At 47.7% G+C, this 13797-nt stretch overlaps 1 protein-coding gene across 1 annotated transcript in view; it reads left to right on the top strand.

Annotated features, from left to right (window-relative positions):
- Positions 1 to 13797, top strand: part of PEAK1 (pseudopodium enriched atypical kinase 1) — a 277961-nt gene that overhangs the window by 233302 nt on the left and 30862 nt on the right. Inside the window, 1 exon segment of the mRNA XM_043982397.1 lies at positions 9504 to 9697. Within this exon segment, the coding sequence (XP_043838332.1) occupies positions 9504 to 9697 (194 nt within the window).

Below are 13797 nucleotides of genomic sequence, written 5' to 3' on the forward strand. Positions count from 1 at the left end.
AAACAGGCTGGGCAAGTGAAGAACCTAATTCTCCTTAAATCATACCACCTGGGACTTCTTAAGCTTGGGATACTGCAGCCTGGAAATATTGTCCCACTTTAAAGAGCTAAAAGTCAAGTAAAAGAAAGGCAAGATGAGCCGACAGAGAAAGGTGAGGACCATAGAAAGTTTCTTCAGTGACAAGGAAGATCGAGGTGCACCCTCAGAGGAAGATGTCAACATCAGGGCCCCTATATCTAAAGCTTCCAAGAAAAATATGAATTGGTCTCAGGCCATAGAGGTGCTCAAAAAGGACTTTGAAGATAAAGTTAGAGAGGTAGAGGAAAAAATGGAAAGAGAAATGAAGGTGATGCAGGAAAGATATGAGAAAAAAGAACAGCTTGAAAAGTCAAATTGGCCAAATGGAAAAGGAGGTACAAAAGCTCTCTGACGAAAATAATTGCCTAAGAATTAGGACTGAACAAATGGAAGCCAGTGACTTTATGAGAAACCAAGACACAATAAAGCAAATCCAAATGAATGAAAAAATAGAGGGCAATGTGAAATATCTTCTTGGAAAAACTGCTGACCTGAAAAATAGGTCCAGGAGAGATAACTTGAAAATTATTGGTCTACCTGAAAACCATGATCAAGGAAAGAACTTAGACACCATCTTCCAAGATATTCTCAGGGAAAATTGCCCTGAAATTCTAGAAGAAGAAACTAAAATAGAAATTGAAAGAATCCACCGATCACCTCCAGAAAGAGATCCCCAAAGGAAAACTCCTAGGAATGTGATAGCCAAATTCCAGAGCTCTCAGGTCAAGGAGAAAATATTGCAAGCTGCCAAAAAGAAAGAATTCAAGTACTGTGGAGCCCCAGTCAGGATAGCACAAGATCTAGCAGCTTCTACATCAAAGGACCAGAGGGCATGGAATGATATTCCAAAGGGCAAAGGAAATGGGATTACAACCAAGAATCACCTACCCAGCAAAACTCAGCATTATCTTTCAGCGGAAAAAAAAATGAGACTTTAATGTAAAAGAAGACTTTCAGATATTTGTGGCGAAAAGACCTGAACTGACTGGCAAATTTGACTTTCAAATACAAGACCCTAGAGAACCATAAAAAATTGGAGCCGAGGGACATACTTGGGGTCGTACAGTGGGCGACTGTCTTGTGTATGAGGCTGGGTTTTGGCTGGGATCCCCCTGGGTCCAGGGGTGGTGCTTTGTCCACTGTGTCACTTAGCTAGGTGATGACATCTTTAGGGTTAAATTGAGGGATGAAGGGAATTCACTGGGGGAGGGGGAAGGGCATAAGTGAAATCCTACATAAAAGTAACAGGAAAAGGCTTATGGAGTGGGGGAAGAGATGGGAGAGGAGCAGGGCAGTAAATGAATTTTACACTCATCAGAAAAAGCTCAAAGGGGGCAGCTAGGTGGCACAGTGAATAAAGCACTGGCCCAGGATTCAGGAGTACCTGAGTTCAAATCCGGCCTCAGACATTTGACACTTACCAGCTGTGTGACCCTGGGCAAGTCACTTAACCCCCATTGCCCTGCCAAAAAAAAACAAAAACAAAAAAAGAAAAAGAAAAAGCTCAAAGACCTTAAACTCATCAGAGCTGCCTCAAGGAGGGACTAATAATCTATTTAATCTGGGAAGTAAATGATCCTAACACTCATCAGAATTGGCTCAAAGACCTCATTCTCATTAGAATTGGCTCAAGGAGGGAATAACATACACACTCAATTGGCTGGAGTAATCTCTCTAACCCTGCAGGAAAATAGGGGAAGGGGATAAAGAGAGAAGGGCAAAAGAAGGAAGGGCGGAGTGGGGGAGGGGACAGACAGAAGCAAATCCCTTTTGAAGAGTGATAGGATGAAAGATGGATAATAGGATAAATATCATGGGGAAGGGAATAGGATGGAAGGGAAACAGTTAACAATAGTAATCATGAAAAAGAGAAAAGGGGGAAAAATTGTACAAAAAATATTTATAGTAATTCTTGGTGGAGGCTAAGAATTGAGAATCAAGGGAATGTCCATCAATTGAGGAATGATGGAAAAAGCTGCGTTATATGATTGTAGTGGAATGGTCTTGTGCTATAAGAAATAACAAACAGGATGATCCCCGAAAAACCTGGAAAGACTAATGAACATCAATGTATAGTGAAGTGAGCAGAGCTGGGAGAACATTGTGTGTAGTGACAGCAGTATTGTTCAATGAGCAATTGTGAATGATTTAACTACTCTCAGCAGTGCAATGATCCAAGACAATCCCAAGAAACTAATGAGGAAGCTTACTATGCACCCCTATAGAAAGAACTGATAAAAAGAACACTTGTGGAATGTACATATATAACCTGATTTTGATCTTGTGGAGGGGGGAGAAAAGGGAGGGAGGGAGGGAGAAAAATTTGGAACTCTAAATCTTATGAAAATGAATGTTGAAAACTACCCTTATATGTAACAGGAAAATAAAATAAATGTTTAAAAAAAATGTATGTGGTAGGGATATGCCCAGGGAGGGCACATGTTATCATTCCAATTGTTTTCCAGTTGAGGAAACTAAAGCCTAGAGACCAAGTCAGATGTGGCTACTGCCCCACACTGTGGCACTCCCCTTGTCCATCTCGGGTGTCCAGAGGTCTGACCTGTCTCACACCATTAAGAGACAGATTTGTTTTTACCACGTTCTGTCAGACTTATTGAGTGGGAATTCATCAGATCTTAGTTAAAGGTTAATCGTAATGTGTGGAAGGGATAAATAAGAAGCTTGAAGCTTTCCCTCCAAGAGCCCAGAAGGCTTAGAGGAGAAGGGAGGACTCAGAGATAACAATCAGCGGGTACGAGACTTGTCTAGCTGCGAATGCCAGTGACCGGAAAGAGCCGAGAATTCAATTGATGACCTGGAAAATAAGATAGGATTAAGAAATGTCAGATTGGTGGGAGGTCCTGGAGGCAAAGGGACGGGAGAGATGGAGATTTTCTTTTCCCTTTCAGTAGATTACAAAGGTGTTGGGGTTTGATAAGTCAGAGCTCTCTCCAGTGTGCCATGCATGTGATATTTCTGCAAAGGCCCATCCTTATTATGCCCCCCACAGGGATAGGGATGCATGCACATATGTATGTGTGTATGTGTATATATATGTATATATAAATCTATATATACATACACACACAAACCCACCCCTCTTGAAATAAGGAATGGAGTTTTTAAATTATGCTTAGAGGGTATTCAAGTCTAATTTAAAGGTTTCAGAATATTTTTCAATCCACATTTTTTCACTGTCTTTTCCTGAGATGTAGCTGTTTAAAAGGAGATTAAAAATACAGATTTGGAAGGTTGTAGGTTGGCCCTTGTGAGTCTAAGAGTTCCTGCTCACGCCTAAAAGATATTCTTTCTGTCCATTTAGAACCTAAAGGTGGTTAGCTATTAAGACAAGTGAAACCTAAATTGAAGAAGGACTCAGAAACATATAAAGGGCTTTAATCTTTCCTAATGTGGAACTTGATTTGCTTTTTAAAAATACGTTCAGATATTTAACAGAATTTTTATGAAAATCTGTCTTGAGTGAATTTGCCAGAAAAAAATGGGGATTGTTTTATGAGATGGTGTGGTGATTAATCCCACCACCTGGGTGAGCTTCCCGCTAGAGATTGCTTTTTGCAGCTTTGAATTATGTATGAATATTGCAAGGTGATGGGAGATAAAGTTACCAAGGGATGCATTTGTGTAAAAGAACAGTCTGTGACAACGTCACTGTTTCTGAGCAGCTGAGCAGCACCCTGTTTGTTCAACCATTTGAGTGAATGACTGAAGCCATGTGATGTCACAGACAACTGCCAAATGTCAGCAATCAATTCTTAATTTAGGGCATTTCTGAAGAGACGCTCTAAGTCCGGGGCGTCCCTGGGAATCATGGACTCCTGTAGATAGAAAACCCCAAGAGTAGGCTGACAAAGGGACAGGGTGAAGAGCAGCAGAGTCAGGAAGGACTCAGGTAGCTCCATCTTAGACTCTGCCTTCACTCATGGTGGGAATGAGGATTCTCCAAGGAAGGTTTTAGAAGGCAGAAGAAAGCGCCTTAGCACGTCAGGATGGGCAGGTGCCTGGATTTGGAAGTAGAGCAGATTTTCTACTTGCTGCCTTTGGCAGGTCCAGGCCCTTCCCTCTCTGTAAAACGAGGGGTTTCTACCAAGCCCTTAGAACCCCGTGATTACTTAATGGGCCTTTTGTCACTTCCACACTTCCAAGAACTGATTGGTCAAATGCATTATTATTTATATCTCTCTTTTCTAGGATATGGTAGAGAGCATAATCGGAACTCTCCCGGCCTTGGCTTCCACTCCCTGGTTGGGTCCTCTCAGTCTCAGTGTAGCTCTGAGGGGTTGGGGCTGGTGATCCAGCTATAGCGTTCCCAAGCATTCTCAGTGTGCTTCCCACCATGATGGTCAGTTGATGAATCGGCCAGGATCTATTTATTAGCTGAGGTGGTATAGTAAGAACGCTTGGTATAAATTATCCTCCCAATATTCTGTCCCACACATGCATGAGAAATCCAGGGGAAAGGGAGCTTCGGCTTGGAGAGCACCATTGACAAAAGAAGGATCTCCCAGCTCCTGGAATTCCCTTGGCTGGACTTCGCAGAACAGTCTCCTGGGGCACTTGAACCTGCGGCCAGTCCAGCCTTGGTTCCCAGTTCAGACAGCGCCCTAAACTATTCCTAGGATGCTGCTGACATGCCAAGGGGAAGAGGGAATTCCTCCGCATCTCCAGAGTTCCCAGTATCCTCCTTCAGCCATGTGGGGAGAGGGGTGGGGAGGCCTCCCAACCCAAGTGATGTCTTCTCAGGGACTCCCAGACCCTACCTGGCCCCCAGTGGGACCAAGAGTCCTCGGATGATCCAGAATCTTCCATGCTCATCAGAAACCCCTCACTTAGACAAGCCCTTTTTTTTGGATTTCATTCAATATAGACACATTCCCGGGGTTAGGCACTACTGCTGCTTTAGGTAGGGATGGTAGATTGTCATACTTAGTCAACACCACCCTTACTGAAACACACACACACACACACACACACACACACCCCTCCTCACAGAGGTGGCACTTATAGTGTCAGGACCTCACCCACTCCCCACTAAAGAAATTGTCTCAACTCTGCAGAAGGCAAATAACTAGACATGTGGCCGGCCACCAGTGCTAGACAGTGCTCAAGGGCCGAGAAGGGCCTGAGAAGTGAGTGGGAGGTGAGAAAGTGAAGACAAGGAGATAGCATTTTCTAAGAGTTGGCAATGGGGGGGAAAGGGGGTTTGGAGTGTTTTTGGTTTGGTTTTTTTAAGAATGGAAGAAATGTGGACATATTTGTAAGCAACAGAGAAGATGTCACTGGATAAGGAGAGGTTGAAAATGTAGGGAGAGAGGGGGTAAAGGCAAGAGCAGCCCCACTAGGAGATGGGATTAACTGAATCAAGGAAACAGATAAAAGGGAGTGGCAAAGAGAAGGCTCACTTCCTCTGGGATGACACAAGCTAGGGAAAGAATGGACGAGCCTCCTGGGCATTGATCATTCTGCTGTGTATTGGGTTTCTTAGAATAGTCTCCTACCCTTTTACTAAATTGTGACTCTGAGGACAGACACTCATTTTCTTCATCTTTGTATCCCAGGTATTGAGCACTGGGTTTTATAGTACTCACTACTAGATGTTTGAATTGAATTGGATTAGATTTCTTTGCCTCAAGATTATTTTCTAGGGAAGATTTGAAGGCCACTTTGTTCATAGATAACTTATGAAATGTCATTTTATTAACTTGGATACTTTATAGATTTTAGATAGGCATTTATTAAGTGAGTGCAGATACAAACAAGAGAAAACAATCCCTTCTCTCAAGGAGCTCACATTCTGACAAGGGAAGGCAGCTCATAAATGGGGAAGAGTGTGGGGTTGCATTTTTGTGGTACAGAGAGGACTCATCCAAAATTTACCAGCTTTTCCATTCCTAGACTGCAGACAATGTCGACAGGTCCTGATGGCTTATAATGAATGGTTAAGATTCCTTTCCTCCTTTATCCCTGCTGCTTATCTTTTTCTTTGGTCCCTGGAGAGTGACCATGTTGACCTAACTGTGATGCGGCTGCTTGGCTCTCTGTTCATTTTGAGTCTCCGCATGTTTCCACATCTAAGCTTGAACTCCCAGCCCTCTCCCCTTCCCCTCTCCCCTCCACAGTGTCAGTCTACAAAGAGCCCTTCTTCCCTCAAGCATCATGGATGCACTGAAAGCCTTTAGATGCTGCTCTTGCTATAAAATGCATATTAAAAACCTCATCAGCCCTTAGAAAAGTCAGGTGATTTCACTTTGATGAGCTTTGGGTGGTTCCTTCATTCCAAATGAAAATCCTTTTAATGGCTGCTTCCTCCACTTGGGCCCCACTTCAGATGAGTCTAGGAGAGTTCATCAGCCTGATACAAGCGTCACTTCCTCTTCTGAAGTTCTCACAGTTCTTGGCCCAGTTCCCAGGCCCAGGCCCAGCCCCTAAGGTAAAGGTGAGGGTGCAGCAGGTGACATCACCCCACAGAATTCAGGCCTCTTGTTTGTAGCTCACCAGAGCTCGGGGATCCATGGCTTACGGACTCTCTGAACATGATTAACAGACTCAAGAAGGCCCTGAGAGAATTTCCTCTAATGGGCAGTTGTGTGAGTGAGTACAGCCGGTGAGTCTTTCTTTTTTCCCGGTCCTGTGTTTGGTAAATCACTGAGAGCCTAGTGCTTGCGCTGCATGTGTGTGGGAATGAGCCGACTCCCAGAGGCCCGCACTGTGTCTGTCAGCTGGGGGGGGGGGCGGGGTTTACATCCCAGCAGGGCTTCCCTAAAAGACCCCAGGTCCCATGAGTGAAGCAGACTGGTAAGTGTGGTGTGGTAGACTCAGAGCCAGCTTTGCGGATCCTAAAAAGGTTTTGGCCTCTGCTCAGCAATGGCCTGTTTGCAATCCAGAGATTTGAGGCAGGAAGAGCCAAGAGGCAGAACGTTGAAGACCCAATATCACCTTTTTGGGACCCTCCAAAGCTGGCCCAAAGTTGGAAGAAAACAATCTGGGGGCTTTGTAATTATCCTTTTTAATGGCTGCTATTTTCCTTTTAAAAATCACATTATTCACTGCTTTGTGATTAGAAATGCTTTGCATTAACTCTCATATCCAGCAAAATAGCATTTTAGTAGAAATCACACTTTTCTGTCTGAAGCATGTTAAATACTAATCTGTGATCCACAGTTCTGACTTTAAATCATCTGAAATGTCTTTTTGAAATGCCACATTGACGGTGTATCTACTAACATGTCTGTAGCGGTCCGGTTTGTGTCCAACAACATGGAATACCCCAGGTAGGAAGGTGGAGGCAGCACATCTACTAATTGGGTAGATTTTTCACTGGCCAAGTTAGGGGCACTGTTAGGGGTAGAAGGTTTGTTTCCAGTGAAAGCCCAAAAGGTGACAGATGCCAAGGTTTTAGAGAACATCTTGTCCAGTCCCCTTGTTTAACGGATGAGGAAATTGAGGCCTAGAAAGATGAATCGGCGTGCTCACGGTCACTCAGGGGACTCTCATCTTCTGACATTCCATACAACAAATGTCCTTTCCAACATTCTTTTACTATTTTTCTCTGATTTACATTACTTGGGCTAACCCATTGAAAACAGACTTTGGTTAGAAATCCATTGCTTTAAATTGGGCTTCCCTGTCCAAAGCTGTATTTGTGAGAAGTCACTGATGGATGACTCGGTTCCAGCCTCTCCCATGTGAGTAGGTGCCTGTGGCCCAGCCTTCTCCACTGGGCCCATGTGCTCAAGCACAATAACTGGCTCACTGGGTTGTGAGTCATTTCCAGTGTGTGGGCGTCCCCTGGGTCTGCTGTGCTGTGAGATGGTATTTCTGAACTGTCTATAGCCTGCGGACTCCAAGGTCTGTGTTTCTGTCTAAGCACATGCATGTTTTCAGTAATGAGACACTGACAGGAAGGAGCTCCTTGGCCCCCAGAATTCCCCCTTCAGACCCCCAGGTGATATATACTTCACCAGCAGAAAACTGGACAGGAATATGTTTCCTTTTAAAGAAATCTTCTAGAACGAGTGCTCACAAATGCCCTCATTAGTTACCACTGGTGGGCAAACAAGAAGTAGCATTGAATCGTGTCAGTATTCTTTGCTCCTCTACCCAGGAAATAGAAACAGGGCCATGATTCGGGCGTTTGCTGTGAAATGTTGTCAGTAGATGGATGGCTTTTAAAGGTCCCCTGTAGCTTGATGATCCCATAACCTTTTCCCTCTGACTAGTAGAGCTAGGGTTTTTTTTTTTTAAACTGTGCCAGCTAACACTGAGTGTGGGAGAATGACACCATCCCGGCCAAATCTGCCAGATCAGCCCATTTCCTTACACACGGCAGACTCCCAAGAGCCCAGGTAGGGGTGGGGACAGGAAGCAGTAGCTGCCAGATGCTGAGTGGGGAGGGATGGGTCTGCAGAAAAGTCAGGACGAGAAGAGGATTGAAGTTGGCCTGGCCGTGCTGGGGCTCCGGGGGCTCTGGGGGGCTGTCCGTGAAAGAAGTCAGGAAGCCCCTGAATTGGAGCTGCCCCAGCCTGGGGCAGGAGCTTGCTCTGCTCTTCTGAAGAGAAGGCTTTAGACTCCCTAAAGACACGGTCACTGTTATCAGTTATCCGAAGGGTCGAAGAGAAACTAAACTCATCTTACTCGGCCCAACAGGACGAAACCAAGACCAGTAAGTGAAAAATAAGGCCGATTTCCACAAGATGTGAGGTGGAACTTACTTTCCAGCCTTCCCCCAGGGGACCAAGCTGCCTTTTGAGAGAGTAGTGAGTGAGTTCCCTGACGCTGCAGGCCTTCAAACAGGCACACGCCGACCAGGTTCATGCTTCGGGTTAGACTGGGTCACCTCTGGGGCCCCTTCACACTCAGTGGGTCTGTGGTTCTGACTACTACAGGAAATAGACATTCCACATTTGTAGCCTTCATCCGTCTCGACGGGCCTGTCCTTTTAGCAGCCGGTGCAGCCTCACTGCCTTCTCTTCTCCCCCCATTGAATGGCTTATGTGTTCCGCTACCCCCAGAGTTACACTTGGGGTTTTTTTTTTGGTTTTTGGTTTTTGGTTTTTGGTTTTGGTTTTTTGCAGGGCAGAGGGGGTTAAGTGACTTGCCCAGGGTCACACAGCCAGTACACTTGGGTTTTGATGCAAGACTTCTCCATGGTCAGTACCTGCAGTCCCTCTCTTCCCCGTCCCCCAATTCTCTTCCATGACAGACACACGTTTCTGATGGGAGAAGACAAAGGGCAGGATCAGACTCCGACAGGCCCCATTTCCCAGGGATTATTCAGGGCATTATGTCCCCAAGGGACTAGAGAACAACCATTTTTGTCTTGAGCACCTTTGGGTTGTGGACAAGTAGAGAGGCTGATGAATGGAGCCCCTGAGAACCTCATGTGACCGTGACCTTGTTTGTTTCAGTCAAGTGCCCCATGAGGGGACGATCGAGGCCACCCCTCCTCGAGTTCCACGCACGGCTCCTGTGAAGGAGGGTGGCAGTGATGTGTCGGGCCTGCCAGTGTTGCCCCCACACACCCCGGAGAGGGAGGAAGGCAAGGAAGAAGCCTCAGACCCTTCTGATGAGAGCCCCTGCAGTGCCACGTACAGTAACCTGGGTAAGTAACAGCCCTCGGGCAGGGGTTCCCGTAGCATGAAGAGGGAGGTCTCTGGACCGTGGGTGTAAGTCCCAAGGAGGCGGATCTCAGCCCTGCATCAGAAGGAGCTTTCCTGTGAGCAGAGAGCTCTGTGCCTCCCCAGCGGGGCTGGAGGCTGGGAGGGGGGCTTCTGCCCTGAATGCGAGGGTCTGCTTCATGACAGCTCAGCCTCCAACCCCAATTCCAGCTTCTACTGATTGCCTCGGCACTTCCTCCAGAGCTCAGGTACCTCACAACATCCTCTCTCCTGTTCTTGCTTCTGGTCTGATAGGGCTCAGTTCCAATAATGAGGTAGCACGGATGTAACATGCTGTGACACCTGAGAGCTCCCTGTCCACGTGGGCACAGCCCTCATGCTGCTGGGCAGGACCTCAGAGGAGGGCACAGCCCCAGAGAGCTGCATTGTGAGGGGGTGGAGGGGAGGAATAGGGTCAGTGATGGGGGAAAGTCACTTCATGAGCTGGGCTTGGCGCAAGTCAAGGAAGACGCACCTGAGCTGGGCAGGGCCTTCCTGGTGGAGGTGAAAGTCTGCGGGGGAAGGCGGGGTGGCGTGAGCTGAACCATGGGAGCCACAGGCCAGGCTGCAGGCGGGCCGTTACTGGCTCTGCCACGGTCATGACCTCAACTCCAGGGAACCCCGCCGCCCTTCCTGGGCTTCTTCACTTCTGCGACCCCAGGAGGCCGGCCTCCTTGCCCTGCCTGGCACAGCGCCAGCTCCCGCTTCAGGCATGTTCAGCACCTGTCCCCCACGCCCAGAATGTTGTCTCTCCTCATCTCTGCCACCCCTCTTCCTCCAAGTCTCGTGTGTGCTCCCTTTGCATGGGGTCTCCCCCTTGAGCCCATCAGCTTGTGGAGTGCAGACACTGGTTTTTGCCTTTCCTTGTACCTTGGGTGCTTGGCACGGTGCCCAGCATATAGCAGGAGCTTAATAAATGCTTATTGCTAATTGAGCTGCCCACATTCTGCTCTCACCCACAGGGGCTAGAGCCTCTTCACACTCAGGTTGGCTTTTCCTCTGGCCCCGGTCCCTCTCCCCAGAAACTGCCCTCTTTGGCTGCCCCCTGGGGTTGCTGCTTCCGTCCCTGGCCAAGCAGGGTCCTCTGATAGCAGCTGCACAGGGTGCTGCTGGGCAAAAGCCTCCAGAACGTCCCCTCTTCTGGTGTGACCCCCCCCAGGGCCGCCGTCACAGGGTGTCAAAGCAGGACTCCCCTGGAGGTGAATCCCAATAGTATAGGCGCTGGAAGGTGGTAGGGGGTTCCTCCTCCTTCTTTTTCATCATCAAGAGTGCCCTGGGCATTGTCCATGCCACTCAAACTAACCTGAGCATTCTGGACTCGGGTTCCAGTCCTTCCTCAGAGACTATATGACCTAGACAAGGGTCAATGCCTCTATGAGCCTCAGTTTCCTCATTTGTGAAATGGCCAGTGGTCATGCATAGCACTTACCTCACAGGATGGCTGGGAGAGTTAATGGAAACAAAATATGGAAAGGGCTTGGCCAACCTTCAAGCACGGTAGAGATGTCACAGATCCTTATTATCATGACCCACCTTCCCCCCTGCTCCTTGGCCTAGGCATGCTCCCTGCCCATCACACACTTCGCCTCTCCTCTGCCCGGTAGAAGGCTTAGCAGTAGACTGCCCCTCCCTCTCTCTCTCTCAATCTCTCTCTCTCTCCCGATCCCTTTCTCTCTCTCTCTCTCTCTCTCTCTCTCTCTCTCTCTCTCACACACACACACATGCACACACACACACACACACACACACACACACACACACACACACACACACACCTGGCAGGATGGTGCAGTAGGAGAAGGCCTCAAGAACAGGGTTTGAGACCCAGGCATTGCATCCAAGGTCAGGTGACCTTGACAAGTGACTTCCCTGCTCTGTAAAGAGGGAGGAGGAAGAGATGAGGTGGTCCCGGGCCTCTTCCACATCATGTGCCTGAAACTGAGGGATGGAGCAGGAAGGCAGTGTAGTCCTTTGATAGTGATGATGACTGCTTACACATTAATGAGCATTTATTAAGCACCTACTATGTGTCAGGCACTGGGAGTGGCAAAGAAGGGAAAGCAGGAAACAAACCTATTTCTTGCTCTCAGGGAGCTCACAGACTAACAGCTGCAAACAACTGTACAAATGAGCTTTAGGCAGAATAAACAGGCTGGTGTGAAAGGGGATGGGGAAAGACTCTTGTACTGGGGGATTTACCTGGGACTCAAAGGGAGCCTCGGGCCAGAGAGCCCCAGGGGTGCTTTTCTGCTCGGACAGCCTTCTGTGGAAGGTGCCCCTGTGCCCGGCCTCCCTCCCTTTCTGCTACCTTGTATTTGCCTGTGCCCATCCGCATAAGAGCAGCTGGCACTTGATGTGAAGCTCTACTGGTGGCTAAGCCCTTTGCTCACCTTCCCCTTTGATCCTCCCGGCAACGCTGTAAAGGTGGTGTTAGGGACATTATTGTGGGTGTGGCGTTTCCTCCCCTGGCAAACTCTTCCCAGCCTTAACTTAGGCAGTCCTGTGGCCCGCCAGGGTGGTGAGAACATCATCACGTAGTGGCCAGCCCCAAGAGCACTTCTGACCAGCAGCTCTGGGAAAGCCCAGTACCACATCCACACCACAGGGAGACACCAAAGGTGGTCTCTACTGGCATTAGCTAAGGAAGCCTGCTTTTTAAAGTTGCTTAAAAGCTGTGAGATGGAGCCTCCTGCCCAGCCATGGTTTACCTTGGGCGGCTGCATGAACTCTGACCTTCAGAAACCTAATCCATCATCTCTGGCCTCCAAGATGGTTTCCCAGCATAGTGATAGAATGTCACTTTAATCAGACCTTTAGCATTCTCCCCATGTTTTTTATGCCTATCTCTAAATGTCTGGGAGAAAAAAGGTCCCTTGTTTCTCCTGTAGGTATTGTGTTACTTTATCAGCTCACTGAGATCAGGTATACATAATGACTTTTTAGTCTGTTGGTAGCAAGTAGCAACGTTAACCCTTCACAGTGCAGCAGCTTTGCAAAATCCTATCACCCACATTGCTTCCTGGAAGCAGCTAATTGATCTGTGCCTTCAAGGTTTTAAGGACAGAGAATTGTGCTCAGAGTGGGCTAGCCTTCCTGCCAGAAGAAAAGGTAGTGGGACTCCAGGAATGCCTCTCTGACTTGGAGGTTAGCAAGGGAAACAAAGCATTCCTTTGGGGAAAATAGAAGCCTTCAGTGTGCAAAGCAGCAAGAACAAGACTGCCAGGAGGCCGAGGAGGGTCTGACGGCTCTGGAGAACGTCACACAAGGGAGGAAGGGGAAGAAAGACCGCTGGACTCTTGGGGCTGAAGGAGGACCCTGGACACAGCAGAAACAGTAGCTGTGCCTACCACACTGAGGATCCGTGTTGCTGTGGGGTGAGAGAATGCCCAGGAACGGCCAGACGAGGAAGAGATGAAGGGACTGGTTGGTGACTCCTGCCTGCCAAGGCCACTAAGCTTGGAGGTCTTCTGGCTTCCCAGACAGACGCCATAAAGACGCTCCCCAAGATGTGTCTCCCCCACCAAGGGTGACTCAGAGGCACATAAAGGACAGGGCCGAGAAGAACCTAGAAAGCATCGCTAATGCAGTGTCTTGGGCAAGAAACTGGTGACCTCTGGGGCTCGGGGGGTTTCATTACCCACTCATCCAAAGCAGGGAATCCCAAAGAGCCTACAGTTAGCAACGTGGTCTTTGAGAATGGGATTGTTACTTCTGGACCACAGCTCAAAATACAGAAATGTCACATGTCACGTCTCCCTTCTCCATTTCAGATTAAAGCCCTTTTGATTGGATTTTCAGCATACCACATGTATGCATACATATTGAAAGTATACGTGTATATAGTATGGATATGGATATAATGTGTGTATATGGATATTTTTGTTTTGACAGATAGATTAGATGGATAGGTGGATGGATGGACGGGTGATTGTACGTGTGTGTTTGACTTCATGTGTATCACTAAGAGTTAAGATGAGACCCATGACTGGAATATGGCTCTGGAAGGATATATCTCATTCAAAAGATACAGAATTCTTAAAATGGG

Source organism: Dromiciops gliroides, chromosome 2, assembly GCF_019393635.1.
Source record: "Dromiciops gliroides isolate mDroGli1 chromosome 2, mDroGli1.pri, whole genome shotgun sequence".
NCBI lineage: Eukaryota > Metazoa > Chordata > Mammalia > Microbiotheria > Microbiotheriidae > Dromiciops > Dromiciops gliroides.